General features: G+C 47.0%; 1 protein-coding gene across 3 annotated transcripts in view; it reads left to right on the top strand.

The window, feature by feature from the left end:
• Positions 1-25,596, top strand: part of SHROOM3 (shroom family member 3) — a 121,831-nt gene that overhangs the window by 74,201 nt on the left and 22,034 nt on the right. For all 3 annotated transcript variants that reach the window (XM_060147978.1, XM_060147977.1, XM_060147976.1), the window contains exons 3-6: positions 2,804-2,935; positions 9,316-12,472; positions 19,172-19,245; positions 23,939-24,733. In XM_060147978.1, the coding sequence (XP_060003961.1) occupies positions 2,877-2,935; positions 9,316-12,472; positions 19,172-19,245; positions 23,939-24,733 (4,085 nt within the window). In that variant the 5' untranslated portion in view covers positions 2,804-2,876. The remainder of the gene's footprint in view (positions 1-2,803; positions 2,936-9,315; positions 12,473-19,171; positions 19,246-23,938; positions 24,734-25,596) is intronic.

The raw sequence follows: 25,596 nt of genomic DNA, 5'->3' as shown, positions 1-25,596 counted from the left end.
TGGCCCTCCTTGGCTAAGGTTCTTCGGTGGCCTCCAAACCCATAGGATACTATTCATACCCTTCAGTGAGACCTGGACCCTCCTAGCTCTTCACCTTCATCTGCTGCCTTCCTCTCTCACTCGTCATCTCCTCTCCACCTACTTAAGTTGCTTGTACCGTGTTCTTCTGCATTTCCATGCATTTGTCGTGCTGTTTCTTCTTCTTATTTTTTTTTTTTTTTCCGATACGCGGGCCTCTCACTGCTGTGGCCTCTCCCGTTGCGGAGCACAGGCTCCGGATGCGCAGGCTCAGCGGCCATGGCTCACGGGCCCAGCCGCTCCGCGGCATATGGGATCTTCCCAGACCGGGGCACGAATCCGTGTCCCCTGCATTGGCAGGCGGACCCCGAACCACTGCACCACCAGGGAAGCCCATCGCGCTGTTTCTTCTACCTGGTTGTCCTTCCCTTCCGTTTCCCGCCCCCTGCCATCTGGAGAGATCTTTCATGGTTTCATGTTTTCGGTGACTGCCTCTTCTGAGTTCACTGAGCACCTGGTACAAGTCTCGATTACGGAACCCATCTCAGTGTCTTATAGCAGTTTACGTGGCTGTCTCTTCTGTACTGTGAATTATTTGGGTCTAGTGATACTTTGTTCTTCTTTGGATCCCCAGTGCCAGCATAGTGGCTGCCACGTAGAAAGTCTCTATGGATGCCCTTGAATGAATGGGAAGGAAATTGAGGAAAGGTCTGGATACCTTACATTTAAAAGGGAGCCTTACTATTGTTTTTTTTGTATTGTTTTGGTTTTTTTGCAGTACGCGGGCCTCTCACTGCTGTGGCCTCTCCCGTTGCGGAGCACAGGCTCCGAACACGCAGGCCCAGCGGCCATGGCTCACGGGCCCAGCCGCTCCGTGGCATGTGGGATCCTCCTGGACCGGGGCACGAACCCGTGTCCCCTGCATCGGCAGGCGGACTCTCAACCACTGCGCCACCAGGGAAGCCCCTTGCTATTGTTTTTAAAGCACAAAGGGAAATTTTTTTTCACTTAACCTAGATGAAACAGCGTATCTCCATTGTCCTCTGCACAGCCCCCTTTTATACTTCAGAGTCTGATTCAGAACGTTCAGCAAGGTGTCTGATCCTTCATGAAGGAGGTGTACCAACTGATATTAAGCCTAGGTAGCTACATTCTGTCAATGCTTCAGGGCACCTCCTCTCTTCTCTCCATTGAGATTTCAGTCTAGAAATCCCTGAAGGTGTTGGTAAACATTATCTCACTTTTCTGCCAAAAATAAAGTTCAGCCACTCTCTCTTGACTCTGACCTTCTATAGTAGTGTAATCCTCCTTACCAAATTCGTCCATCCTTCAGTATTGCAGTCTGAAGAACACCCACTTTTCCCCTTTGGCTTTGTCAGTTCTTTGTGTTATAAGGGCAGGAAGTTTAAAGGTGAAGTCATTGACTTGCAAAATGAGAAACTGTTTTGGAGAGCATCTTGTTTATACTCCGCAGATCAGAGTGTGTTAACACCAAGGTAGCTGGTAGTTTTTATGTCGTTCTTACCAAGATATTAAAATAATAGCATTTATCCAGCATCAGAATGTCACAGAGAACTTCAAAATCCCCAGAAAGTCCCTTGAGAGGTAGGCAGGAATTATTGCTCCCATATTTATATATGGACAAGTAGTGCAAAGAAAGACCAAGGCAACTCCATGTGCCTTAAATTAATAAAGCATGAAACGTTAACATGTAGGAAAGCTAGGTGAAGGTTATGTGGGATTTTTTCCAGCTTTACTGAGATATAATTGATACATAACACTGCAAGTTTAAGGTGTAGAACATCTTGATACATTTCTAAATTGCAAAATGATTACCACCACTGTATTAGATACCAGCTGCATCTAGTCACATAGTTACCATTTCTGTCTTAGCTGGTGAGAACATTTAAAATCTGTTCCTTTAGCAACATTCAAGTATGTATATGATACGGAATTAGCTATAATCACCATGCTGTACCTTAGATCCCCGGAACTTGTTAATCTTTATAACTTGAAGTTTGTACCCTTTGACTAAAATCTCCCCATTTCCTCCACCCCCTCAACCCCTGATAGCCACCACTCTACTCTGTTTTTCTGAGTTTGTCCTTTTTAGATGCTACATAGAAGTGAAATCATTCAGTATTTGTCTTTCTCTGTCTGGCTTATTTCACTTAGCATAATGCATCCGAGTTGTTGCAAATGGCACGATTTCCTTCTTTCCCGTGGCTGAATAATATTCCATTGTATGTATATATGGCATCTTCTTTATCCATTCATCCACTGAAACTTAGGTTGTTTCTATATCTTGGCTATTGTGAGTAATGCTGCAATGAACATGGGAGTGCAGATATATCTTTAAGTTCCTGATTTCAGTTTCTTTGGATATATGCCCAGAAGTAGGATCGCTGGATCACACTGTTAGTTCTATTTTTAATTTTTTTAAGGAAACTCCATACTGTTTTCCATAGTGGCTGTACCCGTTTGCACTCTCACCAACAGTGCACTAGGGTTTATTCAGAAATTCTTTAAACTAAGTTTGCAGTATTTTTATGTAACTGAAATCATGTCAAAATGAAAGGGAAAATAAACATATTAATAAAGCAGGAAAAAAACCAATGGTTACTAAGAGAAGTGAGCAGTAAGATCCATTTTCCAGTATTTACTTGATTGTTTTCCATCTCTGAGGATACAGCAGTCTCTGCTTCCAAGTCCATAAATCTCATTGGTGAAGCGATCAGCTGAGATTGCTCCTAACGCTGGGGGTCCCTCTCCTGTGTCTCCCCAGGCGCAGTGAACCTGCGGGCCGACCTCATTCTTGGCATTCAACCAAATTTGGGGAGAACCAACCCGATGCCAGCATGATGCAGATATCTCAGGGCACGATTGGCACTCCTTGGCCCCAGAGCTACCATTCCAGGTAAGTGGTCACAGCTGAGACCCAGGGGCTTCTTACTTTCAAATGTCCTGTTCCCAGAAAAGATTGTTTTCTTATACTTACCTTGAGTATTAAGTCTCTCTTCCCACTATCCTCATCCTTTTAAAACCCCTAATGGTGTACGAGTCATCTTCATATCCTGGGCTAGACTGGCATGAAGGGAGGACAGGATTATTTTGAGCACTGACTGCTCATTTGAGATATTTATGGGGCCTGTTGATTCTCAGTCAGACATTTCTCAATTACACGTTATAACACTATAGTAGAAAAACTGACAACTCCCTCCCTCAGTGCTTAATGTCCTTTCTTCAAATATGTATCTGGTTTTTTTAATTAATTTTTATTGGAGTATAGTTGCTTTACAATGTTATGTTAGTTTCTACTGTACAGCAAAGTGAATCAGCTCTACGTATATACGTATCCCCTCTTTTTTCGGATTTCCTTCCCATTTAGGTCACCACAGAGCATTGAGTAGAGTTCCCTGTGCTATTCAGTAGGTTCTCATTAGTTATCTATTTTATACATAGTATCAATAGTGTATATATGTCATTCCCCATCTCCCAATTCCTCCCATCCCACCCCCTTCCTCCTTGGTATGCATATGTTTGTTCTCTATGTCTGTGTCTATTTCTGCTTTGCAAGTAAGATCATCTGTACCATTTTTTTAGATTCCACATATATGCATTAGCATACGGTATTTGTTTTTCTCTTTCTGACTTACTTCACTCTGTATGACAATCTCTAAGTCCATCCTCGTCTCTACAAATGACCCAATTTCATTCCTTTTTATGGATGAGTAATATTCTACTGTATATATGTACCACATCTTCTTTATCCATTCCTCTGTATCTGATTTTTATCTGAATGATTTTATTCAGTATTTGAACTCCCCAGTTGGTTTTTCTCCTTCTGTTAAAGCCACTTATCCAGCTTAGCTCCAGTCGAAGCAGTTAACACACTGAGGATTGCTCAGTGTATACATCATCTCGTGTGGTCCTTCCTATATGCCCTTGAAACAGATACAGTGTTCTTAACTCCATTTCGCAGGACAGGACATTGAAGCTGGAAAGATGGCTTTGTCCAAGGTCAAACATTTGATCAGTACCCAAGTCAAGACTCAAATCCAAGCTAGGTTTCAAAGCCGTTGCATGTAATCTCCTATACTTCCTCTACACCAGTTATACTAGTTATTCTTCCTCTGCTTTTCTAGTCACTCTGTCAAGGTCCAGTCAGGGAAAAGCAAAGCCATCATGGGTGTTACAGGAGAAGGGATTTATTATAGTAATCAGACCTTACACAAGTGAAGGGGACTGGGGAGAAGGGAGCCAAGCCTGACCACCCACTTAGTTCTTTATATTAAAGAGCTAAATCAGGGGCTTCCCTGGTGGCGCAGTGGTTGAGAGTCCGCCTGCCGATGCAGGGGACACGGGTTCGTGCCCCGGTCTGGGAAGATCCCACATACCGCGGAGTGGCTGGGCCCGTGAGCCATGGCCGCTGAGCCTGCGCGTCTGGAGCCTGTGCTCCGCAGCGGGAGAGGCCACAACGGGGAGAGGCCACAATGGTGAGAGGCCCGTGTACCGCAAAAAAAAAAAAAAAAAAAAGAACCAAGTCAGGACGCCCCTACATTTACTACAGACTTGGAGCCATGCAAATTGGAATCCATCTTCTGAGCCCAGGGAGGCAGGCTCTGTCACTTACCACTTTTTTGGAAGTACTTGGATATATAGGTTATGGTAGGGAGGTAGGAAAGTCAAGGTAATATGGGTCCCGCATACAAATGAGATGCAAGGGCTTGTCTGTGTCAGGGAGTGGAGGATGTTTCTGGAAGGATTCCTTAACTACCAGGCGGTGGGTACGCATTTGGCGAGGACTCAGAACCCCTAACACTCATGTCTGGTCAAACCAAAGGCCAAATCCTAGAGCTCTGACTGGTGGGCATGGCTCCCTCCACGTTAGAATACCTTCCTAGTTACCCTCCTTGTTACAGGCACTCCTCTCCCTTGCCCGTGTCCCTCCCAATAACCCTGAAAGAATTTCTTCTCACCATCTGAGCCATGTGTGCTCTGGGAACAGAGCTGCCAGCAGTGCCCACGCCCCATGCGGGCACAGTGCTTTTGCTCTGTGGGCACAGCGGTGTTGAAGGCCTTTAGAAGGTCAGATGCAGGGGCCTAAGAGTGTGAAGGAAGGACAGCACGGTGGTGAGCTACTTGGGCTCCTAAGTGAGACCTCGGTTTATATCTCCACTTCACCACCTACTGCATGAGCTTGAGCCAATCACTTCACCTCTTTGATCTTGGTTTCCTTGTCTGTAAAATGAAATTCATAATACAGATCTCATTGGCTCGTAGTGAGGATTAAGCAAAATAACATATGCAAAACATTTAGTGTAGTTCCTGAAACATAGTGAGCACTCAGTAACTATGAAAACTAATTATAATAATTAGGCTGAAGACTTGTCAGAGGTACAGTGAAACCTAGTAATGGACTAGGTTAATGGCATAAACCGGCACACACTTACAAAATGCACGAGTGTATTAACAGGGTACCCCTAAACGGTGGGGCCCTTTGGAGCCTCCTAACCGCTAGCCTTAGGAGGCCCGAAATCTGAAGTCATACTGTGACCTAAAATACAAGCTTGTCCAAAGGCAGAAATAAGACGACTGCAATCAGTGCTTAGAATAAGTGCTCACAGTAACTAAGGTGAGCTCCAAGAGGCCTCAGGAGAAAGATGGCGTTGGCATCAGAAGTGCAATATTCTGAAGGTTCTGCTTCTCTACCTGCTGTTTCCTCCTCATCCCAACCTCCAGAGGCAGGTGGATCTTGTACTGTACCTACCAGTCTGTCCTCTAATTCAAGCTTCAGCACAGCCTCCCGCTGACACAATGACTGTCAGCACAAAAGCTCTGTGGAGGAAGAGAGAGGGAGAAAGGGAAGCTCGGGTTACCCAGCTCCTACTGCAGCCCAGAGCATCCTGTGGTCTGTTCATTCCATGCCTCGGTCTTGCAGCTCTGAGTTCTGCTCAGAGGGTCAGCCCTTGGCAGCTGTAGACGGAGAAGCTCTCCTGGCGCGTTTCTGAGGAACACAGTGGCATCTAGTGGTCTGGTGGGCGGCATTCCTCTGACAGCCTTCTGACAGTTCCAGAAACCAGGAATATTACCTAAATGTGTGGATCTGCTTCTCATTAAGAAGCAGGAGAAAGAGGGAGCTCTAGGGTTGGGGAAGGGCAGGAGTGAGGAGAGAAGGAGAGAGAAGTTCAGAGAGACTGGAGACGTAATTTTCACTGCCCGCAAGCTAGCTTGGATCTGGAATTCCACCGAAATTGTATTTCAGCCTCTTTCTGTCAGGTCCTTGTCACTGCCTTTTTGCTGTCATACAGAAATCTCACAATGGTCCTAAAGTATTAGGACTTCTAAAGTCCTATGTACTTTAGAAGAAACCTTGAGAAGTCATGTAGTCTGGTCCCCTCCTAAGAGGCTGAAATAACAGTATCAAAATACTAAAGAACCAGTATGTGTTCATTGATTCACTCCTTCAGCAAATATGTGTGGAATACCCACTACGTCTCAGATAAGTTCTGATTATTGAGGGTACAAGACTGAACGAGACATAAAAAGCCCCCAACCTGCTGTATTTGTTTCCCCAGGTGTGTTCCATGGAATAATAATCCATTAGATACTCCTTGGGAAAAAGTTTCTAGGGTCACATAAGTTTAGAAAACACTGCTTAGTATATTTTCCTTTAAGAACATCACATGAGCGAGTTTATTAAGGACTCAGGAGTCTTAAAGTAATTACAATTATTTAAGTCATCTAGCCCAGTATTTTCCAAACATATTTGGTCACCTAAGCAATTAATATTCTGGGAGTACACTTTAGGAAATGTTTGCATACACTTGTGCTTTTTGCTGTGGTTTAAGTATTTAGAAAATATTAATACTTTCAAACAGAGGTGATGTGATGTCAAGTAGTGGTAAGTGCCACGAAGAAAGTAAAGCAAAGTAACAGGGAGTAAGGACAGAAGAGGTGCTTTTCAGTGAGTAGCAGGAAGTCTTCTCTGATGCAGAGACTTGAATAAGGGAAAGGGATTGCGCCAGGTGAAGAGGATTCCTTTTTTGTGGGAACAGCGAGTACAAAGGCCCTGAGACCCTGACGTGGGAATGTATTTCATGGGTCATTTATTTATTTATTTATTTATCTCTCTATTTATTTATTTTTGGCTGTGTTGGGTCTTTGTTGCTGCGCACGGGGTTTCTCTAGTTGCGGCGAGCGGGGGCTACTCTTCGTTACGGTGCACGGGCTTCTCATTGCAGTGGCTTCTCTTGTTGCAGAGCATGGGCTCTAGGCACGCGGGCTTCAGTAGTTGTGGCTCGCGGGCTGTAGAGCGCAGGCTCGGTAGTCGTGGCACGTAGGCTTAGTTGCTCCGCGGCATGTGGGATCTTCCCGGACCGGGGCACGAACCCACGTCCCCTGCATCGGCAGGCGGACTCTCAACCGTTGCGCCACCCGGGAAGCCCACCATCTGTATTTTGAGATATGTTGGTGGTGGCATTTCCTCCCACTCAACAGTGTTACAGTAAACCCATCAGTTTATTCACTTTGATTTTTTTCTGCATGCTCCTAAATTAGATTTGAATTACCCTTTTAGTGAAAGACTGCTAAAATTCTTAGCAGTTGGGAGGAGGATTAGGTAGTGTCTACCACCTGCATGGAATTGATGAGCAAAACAGCCCTTGTGGGGTCTACTGCTTCCATGTGCCCTCAGAGTATTAGCTCTGAGTCTTCTGTTAGAGGAGATAAAGGGAAGCACAAGCGGGTCATATGGGATTATCCTCAACTGAGCCGTGTCATGTGCATTTTCAACACAGCCTCCTCATTTAGAGGGGAGTGGGAGTAAAAACTGGCAGTGACATATGCCATGCCACTGGGTGCCAGGACTGACTTCCCTAATCTGGTTGGCTCAGGAGCTGTTCCCTTCCTTTCTCCCTTGAATTTATACCTGTCCCTCCCAAAGCAGGATGCTCCATTCAGTAAGTTCACTTCCCTTGATAGAGAAAATTATTCTTAGGGTGAGTTGCTGAAAATCTAGTCTTCTTTTCCTTGAATTCCAGCACCAGTTTTGACTCAGCAGGTGATCCTTCTATAGTCTCTTCCCATATACTCTGGAGACAGTCCAGCCACAAAGCATTATTGCATACTCAGCCATTAAGACACCATATTTACTTACATGAGATCTAGAAATATAATAACAGCTCCATGAATTTTAATAGTGTTTAAATGCCTATTCATGTAAAAATGGAAAACCTCAGGCAAGAACGCTCAGTTCTTCTTTTCTCTTCTTTAGAGAATAGTGAGTCCCAAATGTTGAACTATTGAGACTGCGGTTTGATTTTTGAGCTACTTACTCCTTCCTATGTCCATGTCCTCTCTCCCCCAACATGCTGGGGTGAAGTCTATTTTGATTTTATAATTAAATCTAATTATAAGTAATTCTGTCTTATGGCAACGTTCTGGGGTGTATGATGCCAGGAGTGAGACTCACTCCCCCTCCCCCAGGCAGGCTCTGAAAATCACCTGGACGAGCTGGTGAAGGAGGTTTTACCCTCCGGTGTATGAGGCTTTGCCCAGGTTCTGGGAAGTGGTCCGTGGGTGATTGGCTCCCAGCACCCAAGAGTCTCCTATGATTAAAGCTTCTTATCCAGCCTGCCTCTCCTTCTCTCTCATCCGCTTCTTCTAACTCTATAATATTCTCTCAGTATTTCTCTCTTTCAGTTTTGTGTTTGGCTCTCTCCCCACAAACAAACTGTCTCTTGTACAGTTGAGATTCCAGGAAGATGGCCAGGGAGTAGCCCTCCAATTCTGTACAAAGGAAAGATATTAACTAAAACCAAGGACACGTGCAGAGTCTCCCTCACCCACTCACGTGCCTGGTCTCTTACTAAGCTCTCCCCTTCTCCCCGCGGACGCCCCAAGGGACATAAAATGTCGGTCTCCGTCACCCTTCCTCCTCCTTCTTCGCCCACCTCTCTCATTTCTTGGCGTGTGCAGAATGTCACTCCTGGCATGGAGCACATCCCGTCAGTGTGCCGCCCGTGTCCAAGGGCCAAGTGGCCTCCTCGTGCTGCCCGCTTCTCCCCCGGCGAGCCTGGTGATTGATGAGCGGCACATGGGTTGCGGCGTCGGGCAGTTACTCCTAGTGACGACACGTAGGGAGGCTGAGCAAGGCCCAAATATGGCCCTTTCCCCCCAGCCTTCCAGAAACCAAACATCTTTCCCGAGGGTACGTTTATAGGCTGGGTCCCGTGCCTGTAAGCCTGCTGAATGATACAGACTCCCTGCTGACCGCTCTGCCTCCCTTTCTTCCAGCTCCTCTACCAGGGACCTCTCTGGCTATGACCATGCTTATCTGAGGCGGAGCCCCGACCGGTGCAGCTCCCAGGGGAGCACGGACAGCCTGGAGCCCAGCGGGGGATGCCCGCCCTGCCACCCTCTCTCCCCGGCCAAGTCTACCAGCAGCATTGAGCAGCTTGGCCACCTCCATAACAAGAGAGACTCGGCTTACAGCTCCTTCTCCGCCAGTTCTAGCATCCTCGAATATCCGGCCCCCGGCACCTCTGGCCGGGAGCGTTCAGGCTCCGTGGACACCACTTCTGCTCGAGGCGGCCTCCTAGAAGGGATGAGGCAGGCAGACATTCGCTATGTTAAGACAGTCTATGATCCCCGGAGGGGGGTCTCAGCAGAGTATGAGGTGAACTCTTCAGGCCTGCTCCTGCAAGGTAAGGAGGCCCGAGCATTGGCAGATGGTCAGGGCTATGAGAAATGGCATAGTGTTCCTCGGGGCAAGGAAGCACCACCCCCCTCCTGGAGCCAGCACTGCCCCAGCTCCTTGGAGACCACCGCGGACAACTTGCCTCCTAAAGTGGGTGCGCCCCTGCCCCCGGCTCGGAGTGACAGTTATGCGGCCTTTCGGCAGCGAGAGCGGCCTGGCTCCTGGTCTAGCCTTGATCAGAAACGGTTCTGCCGGCCTCAGGCAAACTCTGCAGGCACCCTGAAATCTCCCTTCATAGAGGAACAGCTGCATACTGTGCTGGAGAAAAGTCCAGAAAACAGCCCCCCAGTGAAGCCCAAGCATAATTACACCCAGAAGGCCCAACCTGGCCAACCTCTGCTGCCGACTGGCATCTACCCGGTACCTTCCCTGGAGCCACACTTTGCCCAAGTGCCCCGGCCTTCCGTGAGTGGTAACGGCACCCTCTACCCTGCGCTGGCCAAGGAGGGCGGGTATCCAGCTCCGCAGGGAGCTTGCGACAAGACGACCGCCCTTGATGAGAATGGGAACCAAAGTGGATCTAGCAGGCCTGGCTTTGCCTTCTGCCAGCCCCTAGAACATGACTCAGTGTCCCCGGGAGAGTGGAAACCTGAAGTTTCAGCCAAATGTGTCCCCTACAAAGTCCATTTCCTCTCAGTGCCTGAAAACGAGGAGGAGACCTCCCTGAAGAGACTTCTCACACCTCTCCAAGGCGACAGCCCACATCCCAGTGAGAGAAAGAGCACCCAGGGCAACAAATATTCTAATTACCACAGCCTCCAATCCCCTCCGGCTCAGGCCTGGCAAGTGGGTGAAGACAAGAGATCTTTCCTGCCCTCAGAGCCTTGGGAGGGGGATTTCCATGAAGACCACAATGCCAACCTCCGACGGAGGTTCGACAGAGGCAGCCTGGGCCAGAGCATGCCAGGCAACTTTGGCAAGACCACATCTGCCTTCTCCTCCCTCCAAAACATTCCTGAGAGTCTAAGAAGGCAAAGCAGCCTGGATCTAGGAGGGGGAGCCCAGGAGATCTACCTGGAAGGCACATCCACCTGTACAGTCGGCACCAAGGCAGAGGACTCTGGAAGGACTGTTGTTCCTGATCACAGGAGCCAGCTGGACAGGTCAGTTTCCTATCCCAGGCCTGAGGGGAGAACCAGTGCCTTGGCTTCGTTCCACAGTTCAGACCCAAGGTATGAAGAGCTGCCCTCCCCGCCCCCGCAGGAGACATCCAGTCTGGGCCGAAGGAGGCTCAGCTCCAGCAGCGCCTCGGCTCTGCAGGGCTTTCAGTATGGGAAGCCCCACTGCTCCGTGCTGGAGAAGGTTTCCAAGATTGAGCAGCGAGAGCAAGGGAGCCAGAGACCCCCGAGTGCGGGCAGCTCTAGTTACGGTTATAACCACAGGCCCAACCGGACACTCCCAACTTCTAATACTTTGGGGAATGACTTGGAGGAGACAAAGGCCCATATCCGTTTTTCCGAATCCATTGAACCCCTAGGCAATGGGGAGCCGCACTGCAAAAACGGGGAGCCGAAGTCGGAAGAGGTTTCCTGGCAGCCGTGTGGTCAGCAGCTGAGGCGGGACGCTCGCCTGCTCCGCAGCCAGAGCACCTTCCAGCTCTTCAGCGAGGCGGAGAAGGAGGCCGTGTGGCCCGATGACCGGCCCCGCACGCCAGAGTCGCCCGTGCAGGATGCCCCCTTCAGCCGCGCCTACCGGAACAGCATCAAGGATGCGCAGTCCCGCGTCCTGGGCGCCACCTCCTTTCGACGCCGGGACCTCGAGCCGGGGACGCCCACAGCTGCCAGGCCCTGGCGGCTGCGACCCGCCTCCGCCCACGTGGGGCTGCGGAGCCCGGAAGCGCCGACTTCCGCCTCTCCGCACACTCCGCGCGAGCGGCACAGCGTGACCCCGGCCGAGGGCGACCCTGCCCGGCCCGCTCCCCCCGCCACCCGGAGGGGGCCGCGCCGGCACCTGACCCCTGAGCAGAAGAAGCGCTCGTACTCGGAACCCGAGAAGATGCATGAGGTGGGGGTCTCGGAGGAGGCCGAGCCGGCGCCCCCGGGCCCGCCAAGGAAGGGGCCGCAGTTCGCGGAGAGCTCGGTGGCTGACCGGCGCCGCATCTTCGAGCGAGACGGCAGGGCCTGCTCCACCCTCAGCCTTTCGGGGCCCGAGCTGAAGCAGTTCCAGCAGAGCGCGCTGGCCGACTACATTCAGCGCAAGACCGGCAAGCGGCCCGCTGCCGCTGGCTGCGGCCTCCAGGAGCCTGGGCCGCTGCGGGAGCGCGTCCAGAGCGCCTACCTCCAGGCCGCGCCCGAGGGCCCCAGCCTCGCTGCTGCCTCCAGTCTCTCCTCTCTGCGGGAGCCCAGCCTGCCGCCCCGCAGGGAGGCCGCCCTCCAGCCGGCCACCGCGGAAGGGGGTGGCGGGGAGCCGCCACGGGCCCCCCGAGATCGCAGCAGCTCCTTTGCCGGTGGCCGCCACCTCGGGGAACGGCGCCGCGGAGACCAAGCCCCGAGAGAACTGCTCAGTGGAGCTAACGGCGGTCCAAAGGGCCCCCAGAGGCTGGACAGGACCCCTGGGGAGCCCTCCCCGTGGGGGTCCGCAGCCGGGAGGGCCGGGAAGTCCATGTCGGCCGAGGACCTGCTGGAGCGCTCAGGCGTTCAGGCCATCCCTGTCCACATGAGGTCACGGTCATCTCCCACCGCAGACAAGCGCCAGGTATGTGCAGTCAGCGGGTCCTAGCACTGCCCCTTGCATCCTGGAAGCCTTAGTGCGACTTCTCTAACCCCTCCTCTCCCCTTCGTTTTCCTTTTACACGCCATAGAGTAGCATTCGTTTTCATAAGGTGCTGTCTTTCTCAGTGCCCCTGTCTGATGAGATCATTACAGAGATACAGATATATAGTACGTAGATATCGATACAGTTGTGTAGATGTCTTATGTAGATACATGTATTGTATACCAATATAGATATCTATACATATATATGAGTGTGTATCAGTGGGTATAGATGTATATGTGTACACACACACACAGTAGGCCTCGTATTCCTGGTTCTGCACTGGAATGGAAAATATTGGGAAAATTCCAGAAAGTTCCAAAAAGCAAAATTTGAATTTGCCAGCACACCAGCAACTATTTACGTAGTATTTAGATTGTAAGTAGAGATGATTTAAAGTATACAGGAGGATGTGTGTAGGTTATATGCAAATACTATGCCATTTTATCAGTATAGAGCATCAGGTGGATTTTGGTATCCGTCCCTGGGGGGGCGGTCCTTGAGCCAATTCCCTGGGGATACTGGGAAGACAAGTGTATATAATATATATACACGCATACATATATAGTATGTATGTATTATATAGTATATACATATATATATATAATAATTTCATTTTAGTGTCACCCACTTCTCAGTGTAAGAATTAGATTAGGAAAATTTAGGGGATATCTTTTTGTTTCGGGGTTTTTTTTGCGTTTTGTTTTTTTGTTTGTTTTGCTTCTTTTCTCTTTTTTTAAGTTCATGCAATAGAGGCTGTGTCTCAGTATTTTAAAGACGTTAGCTTCATACCTTCTTTGTTTCTATTGGACTTTTGCATTTACAAAGTAAGTATAGTTATTGACTTTGATAGTTGTTGGTTATTGAGCTCCAGGCCTTCAACTAAGTATGCTTTTATGTTTATTATCTCATTAATCCTCAAAATAATCCTATGTGGTGGAGTATATTATCCATATCAAATCCATGTCTCTCTGCCTCTTTCTGTGTACTATCGTGGTGAGATAGGAGAATGTCAGACTTTCCAATTCTCTCATAAAGTCTCCAGACTATGAAAAGATCACGAGGCGCTTTCCGCTGGAAATTTTAGGCGGAGCTAGGAGTAAAATCCGAGCACTCTGGCTCCAGGAGTCTATCAATTCCCCTAATTCTTAGCCCATTCTCAAGCTCCACGTGCACTGCAAGTCGATGTCCTGCCTCATGGTTCCCTTGCCGGGTAAGAAGATGCGAGGAATTCACATATATGTTACCACAGGGAAGAATACCCCTCCATCGTCCCTTCTCAGATTCTGTTTTCCCCAGCAGAGAATGTAATCATTCAGCAAGCATTTGTAGAGCGTGTGTTTTACGAAAAGGACTGCTTATAGGTTTAAAGGAAACGTAAAGGAAAATAAGGGTCATGCCTTTCTGGGGTTCACAATTGAGCAAAGGACTATGAACTTACATATAAATAACTAACACGAATAGTGAATACTTTGGGAGTGGTCATAAATAATATGCTATGGGAGGGATAGTAATTCTGAGAGGATCTAAGAGAGCATCTCTTGAAGGAGAAGGGATATGAACCAGGCTATAAAGGATGAGCAGGATGTTGACAAAGAGTTGGAGGTTGTGTGGGGGAGGCATTGAGTTGGAGGAAACAGCTTCGGACAGAGAAGAGTTAGCCATTACTGTCTGAGACATCTGCCTGCTGCACTGCTTCTGCAACACACATACGCACAGCATTGTGAGAAAATACTGCTCCCTCCCAGATATTTTCTCTTCAGAAATATTTTCTCCCCAATATAACCCACACACCACACACACACACACACACACACACACACACAGTCTATAGAGGCAATCCTCCATAAGCCTTCAGTAGCTGTTTTTCACCCCTTAGCGTGAAGAACAGAGCTAATTTCCAGTCCTTATCCTACACCTAAGACGCTTTTAAAATCCATATGTGTAACATGCCATTTCAGCCAGTTTGATGGGCTTCGGAAGCTCACCGCGTAGCAGAACAAACATTTTCTCTATTTCTCTCCCCATGTCCTGAAGAAAATAGAAATGCTTAGGTGAAAACTAAATCATCTTCTGATCGATGTCATTATTCTCTCTTGGGGAATTTGTTGGATGGTTATGAATGTTATTTTGCCCTTCCAGATATTTCTCAAGCCTGGTAAACTGGGAAATAGAGCTAAAATATAGGCAGTATAGAGAAATGATCCCAATTAAATCCCAATTATTTGGTATTATTTGAAAAACTTTCTAGAAAGACAGCTAAATACAGAACATTATTTATGTTCTCTTTAATAAAGGGAGTACCATATTTAGAAATTATTTAACGGGAATATGATGCCAGAGGGGGGAAATGTTTCAACGTGAAATACTTTATCTGCGCTGCTTTGCTCCTACAAATTCTGAAAATAGGTTATAATCCCCTAGATTGCAACTGCATCAAGACTGTGTTCTTAGGCTTCCTCCTTCATTCCCTGGCTCAGCAGCTGCACTGTGCCTGCCCTGAGACTGGTCCATGGCAAGGTCTGCCTCTCGCATCTTCTTCATACACCCATTATCTACCTTAGTTGTAGAACTAGTGAAAAACAAAATAAAACTAGTCTCCACATAATTATTGTGGTTAATATTTTAAGATGTTATTATTTATTGGAATAAATTCCAGGAACTTTTACCATTAAGCTTTAGTGAAGGTGTTAAATAACAATTTTTCTCATCCCAGCTTTAGAGGACTCTGAGAAATGAAGTGACCCTGTAGCGACTAAATCATCTGGTTGAGTTAAACCCAAAATATGGAGTCTGTTTCTGGTGCTGGCTCAGTCCGAGGCATCCGGAACAAACGCTGCTTGCTCCTGCCAGGTAGATACTAATAGAGCAGGATTTTGCAAGCTTTGGGCAAGGATTCAGCTCCTTTTCAAAAGTCCATTAGTGAGGATAGTTTTTGCTTCCAAAACAAGGTCAGCATGGAAATCAGTTTCTCTGTTTATAAAACTTGATCATTCTTGGGCCTGAAACGATGACTGTAGAAGGCTGCCACCTTTTGTAGCCTGAGACCTGCTCAGACACTCAGCACCCCTGGGCCTTTCCTTAGCCATCTGTGGTCGTCTCTGAACAAGCCGCCTCCTATTCCCTCTCCTTTAATTCCTCTTAATTTTAATAGATTTATTTATTTATTTATTTTTGGCTGCGTTGGCTCTTCGTTGCTGTGCGTGGGCTTTCTTTAGTTGCGGTGAATGGGAGCTACTCTTTGTTGCACTGCGCGGGCTTCTCATTGTGGTGGCTTCTCTTTGTTGCTGAGCACGGGGTCTACGTGCGTGGCCTTCAGTAGCTGTGGTTCATGGGCTCTAGAGCGCAGGCTCAGTAGTTGTGGCGCGGTCTTAGTTGCCCCGTGGCATGTGGGATCTTCCCGGACCAGGGCTCAAACCCGTGTCCCCTGCATTGGCAGGCGGATTCTTAACCACTGCGCCACCAGGGAAGCCCCAATTCCTCTTAATTTTAAAGGTGTAATTCAGAACAAATGGATATTAGTGACGGAGCTGAAGGGCACATCAAATTCTTGGCTATTTCCTACTTTCTGTGAGACTTTAGAAAACTTAACTGTTTTAAAGTAGGTAGGCCCTGCAAAGCTGCAGGAAAAAATCCAGACATTTCTGTCTTGGAGATGGAAATTTACACCTGTTCGTTGTCATAGATCTAAAATATAGCAGAGGCTATAAAAAGAAAGCTTTTGGAGAAATGAGATTCCTGGTGGGGTATTTTTTTTTTTTTTTCAAAATGCTGAGTTAGAGTCTTCTCTGGTTCTCACTGTATTTTCAGAGATCTTCATTTCTTATATGTAGCACAGTCACCATGTGATGATGTGACAAACATTTGATTGCTGAGGAAATTGCTCAGTGCATGGAACCCCACAATGTTGGATGTAGTCTTGATTCTGTAGGATGCAACTTGTATGTCATTTTTAGTACCTCTCAACAAGCCTGGGGATAAATAACAGAATCAACTTTCCACAAAATGTAAAGTTACAACTAGCTACGAATAATCAAATGTTTACTATGTGCCAGTCACTGTACTGTGTTTTATAAGCTTAAAGTTAATCCTACATCTATGCAAAGGAGGCGATACCGTTGTTATCGCCATATTACAGATGAGGGAACTGAGGCACAGAAAGGCTGAGAAATTTGCCCAACATAGTGGGAGCAAGGTTTTGACCCCATACTGTCTGACTCCAGAGGTTTTAAGTCACTATACCACACTGCCTCCCGGTATCAAAAAAGACTGGGTGACTGGAGGGAGGTGAGAGTTAAACATCTTATATCTGAAAACTCCAGCCAGTGAATTGATTTCATTTTAACATTTATCAATTACTGTTATACATTTAAATAACATTTAAAATTTTTTTAACTGAATTTCTAATTCATTTTGGCAGATACTTGAAGCTGATATTACAAAGTAGATGAATATTGTCTTCATATTTCATTGGTCATAGAGATATTAGGATATTTAATTCAGAATCCAAAGGAAGAGTGAGAATCGGAATTGGATGGGATTCAGGTTTACAGTTCTAACTGTACTGTGCCTAATGAAGAGTAAGAACTGGTGTACTTTTAAGTCAGTCAAAAGAAGTTAGAGACGATTAACCAAAACAGACACTTAAGTTTCTGTTGGCATAACTCTATACCTGGTATTTCTCCCATTGCCACTGCTTTTTCCTAAATTGTCATAATAGTTTATACTTCTTACCGGTTTATAGAAAATCAAGTCTTCTTTGAAAGTGCATACGTGCCCCATCTAAGCAAATAAATGCAACAGGAATGTATCCTCCTTGGGCTTTCTGCTAGGTTGGGAAGGCATTTTCCTTCTGTCCAAATGGTATTTCCATTGACAGGAGATGTAGAGTTCTCTCAATGGCCTATTGCTGGGTCTGAGTTCTTTTAGTTTATATACACCCACAGAAATATCAAGCTCATACTGTAATTCAAAGGAAATAATAGAGTAGAAATATATATTTGAACGTTACTAGGTTAGGAGCTTTAAGGGGACCTAGATAGGCTTTTCCAGTTAATTATTGGCGAAGGTGAGCATTCATGTCAACAGAAGGGGTGGAGTGGGGAAAGACTTTTTTTTTAACTTTTTATTTTATATTGGAGTATAGTTGATCAACAATGTTGTGTTAATTTCAGGTGTACAGCAAAGTGATTCAGTCATACATGTATCTGTTCTTTTTCAAGTTCTTTTCCCATTTAGGTTATTACCAAATATGGAGCAGAGTTCCCTGTGCTATACATACAGTAGGTCCTTGTTGGTTATAAAGGGACCATAGGGTTTTGCGGAGAGTAGGAATTCCCATTCCCTCTAGTGATATTTGAGCAAATCAGGGACACATGGAATTCCTTTTTCTCAAAGCACTGACATCTGATTGTATCCAGCTCAGCCACCATTCAACTTAAGATTCCAAAGGTCGACCTTAGGCTTTGAGGAAATCATGGTTTGAATCCTAGCTGCTTACTTAATTGTGGGTAAGATACTTATCCTCTCTGAGCTGCAGTTACCTCCCCTCTTCCCATTGTTATAGATTAAATTACAGAAGAAATGTCAGGTGCCTAACACAGCTCCAGGCACATCATTTGAGGATTTTAAAGAGCTTGGCTGCGTGTCCAGCACACAGTAAATGCCGAGTAGGGGGAAGCTGCAGTTACTAATAATATTCAGGGTTGTTTCTTCTTTGGACCTTCTCCCACCCACCTTTGGCTCTTTTCATTGCTTCTTAGTACCTCTACCAATGATTGGGGGGAAAAAAAGAAAGAGAGAGAGTGAGGTGGGGTGATGAAAAGCAATCGGCCCTTTGGACAGAATAAATGGTGAAATAAATTGTTGAAATTAAGTTTACGGATTACATGCGGATTTAATTTTCCTGTTTTCTACCTGTCTCCTATTATCATAAATAATTGAGAGTTTTATCAATAGCTACATCATTATCTTCATCAGGGACCTGTACATATGAACTGATTTTACACTAACAAAAACTGACCTACAACCCTTTCAGGAAACTAATATGTACCCTTATTTAAAACAAAAACAAATAATGACTACCCTTGAAGTGTCCCCAGAGTTACTGACATTACATGTGGGTGAGATATTTTTCCCAGAGAGGATGTATTTCAACCTGATTACAAGCCAGATTCATATCTAATTCTTGAGATTTTGCTGAATCCAATAAACTCTCCTTTTCCTGTCATCTCGCATATTTCCCTATTGCTGTTTTGAAAGCTTGGCCTTTTGATTTAATTTCATCATTATATTTCAAGTATAGTTGTCTGAAGTCCGGAGATAATTGTTATCAGCCTTCTCTTGTTTAGAAAATGTCTTTGTTAGGAGAGGCACCCAGTGAGGTAGACTGAGGTTCTGCCACCTGTGACCTTGGGAAAGTTAACCTCTTGGGGCCTGTGTCCTCATCAATGCAGTGGGATTAACAGTACTTCCTGGGCTTTGAGGATGAAATGGGTTAGTATGTAAGAGTGCCACCATGATACCTGATAATAAATAGTGGACCTCCAATAAGTGTCCCTTCTCCTTTATACCTCCACCCCCTTGGTAAATTTAAATACCCGTTTGTTGGTAATAACGCCGTGCCTCTTGTGTTTTAAGGATGTGCTTTTGGGGGAAAACAATGGCTTTGGTCTTGTGAAGGATCCCTGTTATTTGGCTGGCCCAGCATCCAGGTATGTATCTGTATTTATGATGCCCTCTACCTTATGAATGCTGCTGGAGTTAAATGCTGCTGTTCCTCTCTGCCAGAAATCGAAGTGTGATATTATGATGTTTCATAGTGTCGTGTGCCACCTCTTCAGTTTGTCTAGGCCGTGGGGAGCTTTCTTTTTTATTGATAGATGACTTTCTCTAAGAATGATACTATTCAAAATAGGTTTTGAATGTGTGCTGTTGAGGCAACGGTTGACTTCTAGTAAGTTTGGCATCAGAATAGTTGATGGATATGCTCTTCTCAAGTCTATCCTCTGGCTCTCACACGTGGGGCCTCTCTTAAACGTGGCTGATCTCTTCTGGCTCTGTCCCAGAGGATCGGGTCTGCTGAGTAAAGCACTAGGGGAAGAATGAGCATCACGAACAGCCTTCACAGAACAAGACAAACTTGCAGGAATCACCTGAAGTAAAAAATAAAGCTCTAAAATCATTATTTTAGGCACTTAGAGATAGAAAATAGCAGGAAATTCATGTTTTTAAAGTTGCCATCAAAATCATTTCTCCTTGGTAGAAAAAATATAATGGACAGTTTTTCAGAATTAGAATCTTTAAACTATTCACTTGGAGCTTAAGAAGTAGAAATTTCCAAAGAGAGTTTCCTCTGAACCACATGCCTGTATGTAGTTTTAATGCAGCATTATAGGACTATCTACTGTCATCTGTTATTACTAATGTTAATACATTTAAACCCTCCCTACTACCGTCCATGTTTTTTCAAGCCAGTTCCTTAATTTTTACTGTTTCATTCAATCATTGTTTCTCTCTTTTTCTGGCATTCACCTTCTCGATAGCTCAACCTAATAGTGCCAGCATGGTCAGGAAGTGGGTATTAGGTTACCTCCTTCACTGCCAAGAGCAGCCTTCTGTAGTTGGTCTTGCTCCTGGAGCTGTGCCTAAAGTGAAGCGGTCAAGGTGAGGCTGAGGACTTTAGTTTGGCTGCATTAATTCAAAGCTAGAGACAAGGGAAGACTAACAGTGAACTAGAGCTCTGCCAAAGGAGAGCTGGTCTGGGGCTTCCCTGGTGGCGCAGTGGTTGAGAGTCTGCCTGCCGATGCAGGGGACACGGGTTCGTGCCCTGGTCCGGGAAGATCCCACATTGGGGAGCGGCTGGGCCCGTGAGCCGTGGCCGCTGAGCCTGCGTGTCCGGAGCTTGTGCTCCGCGGAGGGAGAGGCTGCGGTGGTGAGAGGCCCGCGTACCGCAAAAAAAACAAAAAAAAAGAGTGACGTGAACTTAGAAATTTATATAATGGAGTCCACTTGTAGGGGTCGGGAGGAAATAAGAGCACAAACAAATGGTGGTATAAGAACGCATGGCAGGGCTTCCCTGGTGGCACAGTGGTTGAGAGTCCGCCTGCCAGTGCAGGGGACACGGGTTCGAGCCCCGGTCCGGGAAGATACCACATGCTGCGGAGCAGCTGGGCCCGTGAGTCATGGCCGCTGAGCCTGCGCATCTGGAGCCTGTGCTGTGCAACGGGAGAGGCCACAACAGTGAGAGGCCCACGTACCGCAAAAAAAAAAAAAAAAAAGAGAGAGCTGGTCTGAAGTCTAAGGTGAAACTAAATTCAACCACAAAAAATAATTGCTGGATTCCAAAAAGGACTTGAATAGACATTTCTCCAAATGGCCAACAGGACCATGAAAAGATACTGCACATCACTAATCATCAGAGAAATGCAAGTCAAAACCATACTCATTAGAATGGCTACGATCGAAAAAACATAAAAGAACAAGTGTTGGTGAGGATGTGGAGAAATTGGAAGCCCTGTGCACTGTTGGTAGGATTACAAAATGGTATAACTGCTACGGAAACAGTATGGAGGTTCCTCAAGAAATTAAAAATCTATCATATGACCCAGCAATCCCACTTCTGAGTATAAATCCAAAGAATTGAAAGCAGTGTCTTGAAGAGAGATTTTCGTACCCATGTTCGAGGCAGCACTATTCACAATAGCAAAGAGGTGGAAGCAACCCAAATGTCCACAGATGGATGAGTGGATAAACAAAATGTGGTATATGCATACAGTGGAATGTTATTCAGCCTTTAAAAGGAAGGAAATGCTGTCACATGCTACAACCTGAATGTACCTCGAGGACATTATGCTAAGTGAAATAAGCCAGTCATAAATACTTTATGATGCCCCTTGTATGAGGTATCTAAAGTAGTCGAATTTATAGAGAAGTAGAATGGTGGTTACAAGGGCCAGGGGAGTGGCAAAAGAAGAGTTGTTGCTTAATAGGTATATAGTTTCAGATTTGCAAGATGAAAATGTTCTGGAGATCTGTTTTGCAACAATATTTGGTGTATTTAACACTACTGAATTGAACATTTTTAAATTTAAAATTAAAATGAATTTAAAGTAGTTAATTTTATGTTATGTGGGGTTTTTTTAAACCACATTAAAAAATGCTATGAAGGAAAAAAATGAGACTAATCAAACTTGATTCCTGGATACATGTCAATAGATGCTTGTCTCTCACACTCTATTATAAAAGAGACTGAAATAAAATCTTTATGATACTAGTCTTTATTCTTGGAAAACAATTACCAGGAAGAAGTATTCTCAACCAAACTAAGCATTTAACTCAACTATTACCTTCAAAAATATAGTTTTTTACAGTATGGTTCCTGTAAACTAGGAAGATTAAACATAAACTAAAAATGTTATATCAAAGTTTATTTGGGCTACATCTTTAAAAGATAAATATTATTTTATTGTGTGTTTTAGTGATGTCTCCCCTTTTTTTTTTTTTTTTTTTTTTTTGCGTACGCGGGCCTCTCACTGTTGTGGCCTCTCCCGTTGCGGAGCACAGGCTCAGCGGCCATGGCTCACGGGCCCAGCTGCTCCGCGGCATGTGGGATCTTCCCGGACCGGGGCACGAGCCCGCGTCCCCCGCATCAGCAGGCAGACTCTCAACCACTGCGCCACCAGGGAAGCCCAATGTCTCCCCTTTTTAAAAAGCAAAATGAAGGTACCTAAGTTGGTCCTTAAAACATCAGATTCCAGTTACTCCATGTCCTATTAGAGGATGCTAAGTTTAAAAATAGTTCATGGCCTGCAGTCTAAACAGCAGTTGGGCAGAAGAGACGTCATTTGTTCAACAGACATTTACTGAGAGGGTACTTTGTGCCAGGATCTGGGGATAGCAAAATGAATAAGACATGGGGGTAAAGAGCACCCCCCAGTGCATCTCCTGCCCCTGGGTTTCTGGTGTACCCATCTGGGAACCCACCAAGGAGGACAGAATAGCCACTCTTGAATATTGACAGGCTTCTGGTAAAGAAACTGCTTCTAGATGAAAAGGATCTGTGATGGGAGGGGAGGGTATGCATCTGAGTGGAAGATGGGCCTCTTACTCAACCATTTGCATTTATAGTAAAGAAAAAATAATGGCAGGAGAAAAGCTAATTTGGTTCTTTGTGGTCTTTTCCTTCTTTATGCTGCTTTGCCATCACCTGGCACTTAGATGATTTTGTGGCAGGCCTGTGCTGGGGCTCTGACTTGGGACTGAGCCACAGCTCTCTCAGGATGTGGGTCTGTAAAATGAAAAATGCCATCTGCTCTCCAGATTCACTTGCACACTAGTCAGGGAGCTACAAATGTGGGATTTACAAATTATTATGGTTGTTTGCTGGAGATATTTTTAGCCTCACATTAACTTTTTTTTTTTTTTTTTTTTTGCTGTATGCGGGCCTCTCACTGTTGTGGCCTCTCCCGTTGCGGAGCACAGGCTCTGGACGCGCAGGCTCAGTGGCCATGGCTCATGGGCCCAGCTGCTCTGCGGCACGTGGGATCTTCCTGGACCGGGGCACGAGCCCGTGTCCCCTGTATCGGCAGGCGGACTCTCAACCACTGTGCCACCAGGGAAGCCCCTATCCTCACATTAACTCTTGCATGGCAGGCAGGCAGGCAGGCAGTGCTAGAGACGTGTTTTCTTTGTTTTTGTTCTCCTTTTTTTCCTTTCAAACACGTTAACAAACGTATTGGAAATTGTTGGGTTTTTCCTTAGAGCCTAGAGGACAGCTGTTTAAACGACCATGCACCCTATTTGCTCGTTATGGTCAGTCTCTTTCTCCAGAGGTAACTGCTTATTAGCTCCTTAGGTGAGACTCTCCCTTTCCTTCTTACTTTCCATTTTAAGAAATGAAAACACTGGGAGACTAAGAGAAAGTTGTAAATAAACCCTTCAGATTCTGCAGCCCACGCAAATACTTTCCAAACAGACCTCCCCCGTGGGGCTCACACCTGTGGAGAACGAGGCAGCATTCTTTTCCCCAGAGGCAGGAGCTGGTTCCCAAACTAGTCCTAAAAGGAGCAGAAGAAACATACCTGCTCCTGCCTTTTATATCCTGAAGCCTGTCCTCAAAAGCTGCCTTGCATGGGGGGAGGTAGATGGGGTGATGAGAGGGTTAATAAAAAGAAATGCCTTGTGACCCCAGGCTTGCCGTGTGACATTTTCCTGCAGGAGTTTATGCCTACTTGGCATCTCATTTAAACTTGGTTCTTTGTATGAGCAGCCAAGGGAAGACAGGGTGCAGCTTCTCCGGGCTTCCTTCTCCCCATCAAATGCTTTTCCCGTCCATGTAATGCACCTTGGGCTCAGTGTTTGCCCCTTTTCTTCAGAGCTAACCTATGTGTCTGTATCCCACTCCAGGCCATTCAGCTGTTCCAGCCGTGAAGAGATGTTGTTGCTCCAACACCATCCCAGCCCTCGTTGCGGGGTTTCGGGCGGCAAAGCAGGTGGTGGTGCCTCCATTCCCGGCAGGGGTCTGGGACCGCTGGACCCTCCAAGGCAGGCCAGCAGAACGCCTTGCCCCCGGCCCCTGCCCTCAGGAGCTCAAGGGCACCTCCCGGACACCAGGGCTGCACCGCCGAGCTCAGCCCTGCCTGCCCCTGGCCCCTCGAGCTACTGCTCACAGGCCGCCGCCGCCCAGCCCTGCACCCCAGCCGGGACCCCCAAAAATGGCGGCCACTGGCTGGCCCAGCCTCCCAGCCCCGAGCGCAGGAAGGAGGAGGGAGCAGGGACGCGGCCCTCCCCGCCCTGGGTGAAGAGGGCCCACGCGGTCCGAGAGGACAGCCTCCCCGAGGACGGCGCCTCGCCTGGGTGCGCGAGCCCCAAGCACTACCCCAAGCCGCAGGCCCTCCCCAGCCCGAGCAGCACTACTGACCCCGACACGCCCCTCGGGGCCCCGGGCACTCTGGGCAGGGTCTCCCTCCGGATCTCTGGGTCGGCCCCGCTGGCCTCCCTGCCGCCTCGGGAGGGCGACGACGACGAGGTGTTCGTGAGGGACCTAGGCTCCACCGCCTCTTCCGGCCCCGCCTGCGAAGCGCCGCCCCCGCCCAGCTGGGAAGCCCCGGCCCAGAACCTGGACAGCTTCCCTCCGCCTCCCCCTGAAGCTGTGTGCGCGGAGCAGTGGGACAGCGAGGGCTACCGGGAGCCCCACGCCAGGTGAGCGCAGCCCTCCGCCAAGGTTAAGGGTCTCCGTCCCCAGGAAGAGATTTCCACGCTCCACGCTTCTCAGAGCTGCCTCTGCTGGCCACTGGAGAGCCCTGTGGAGGTTTTTTAACAGGAGCCCAGCTCACGAAACTGGCACAACTGTTCCATTTGTTGACCTTGGTGGTCGTCATTTTAGTCGTCCTTGGGCACCGAGGTGTGGTTCATTTCTGTGGATGTGGCAGGTTCAAAGAGTCCAAATAAACCAGCATCCCTCTTCCCTGCCCAGAGTTCTGAACCCGTTAAGAAATAAGGCAAAAGAAAAAGGCATTCAGAAGACCAAAAAAATCACTTTTATTACTGAGAGAGCTGATCCTGGAGCATATGGCTTCTATCTGAGTATAAGTGGGCCTCCTGATACTGAGCCCCAAATTAAACAGGGGTGCCCGCCTAGTCACAGGCTGTGCTGGACACACACACAGCAAGCACACGTGTGAACACGCAAGAGCAAGCCTGGAGGTAACCTTACTCTCTAAAGAAAGAGGCTGGACTAGGAACGGGCTATGGTCAGCTTCTCTTTGCAGAGTCACTCTCTCTGTCCATAGGAAGGAATAAAGAGTAAGGCTGAAGGTCATTAACGTTTAGGGAAGACCTCTGCTTGGAAGCCAGGAGAATGAGGAAGAGGCATTTCCCAACACATACTCCCTAGGACAGCACTAAAATAAATTGTCTGATAGCACCCTTGTCGTAACTTCCCCTAAACACCACCTGTTCCCTTTCACTACCCTCTGTTCACTTTGATAAAGCTCTGGAATCCGAGAACAACATTCACCAAAACTGAATTCCTGCTACATCTGTCCCCCTTAAAAGGTCACACA

The sequence above is a fragment of the Lagenorhynchus albirostris genome, chromosome 4, assembly GCF_949774975.1.
Source record: "Lagenorhynchus albirostris chromosome 4, mLagAlb1.1, whole genome shotgun sequence".
Taxonomy (NCBI): Eukaryota; Metazoa; Chordata; class Mammalia; order Artiodactyla; family Delphinidae; genus Lagenorhynchus; species Lagenorhynchus albirostris.
This window is presented reverse-complemented; position numbering and strand designations above follow the sequence as displayed.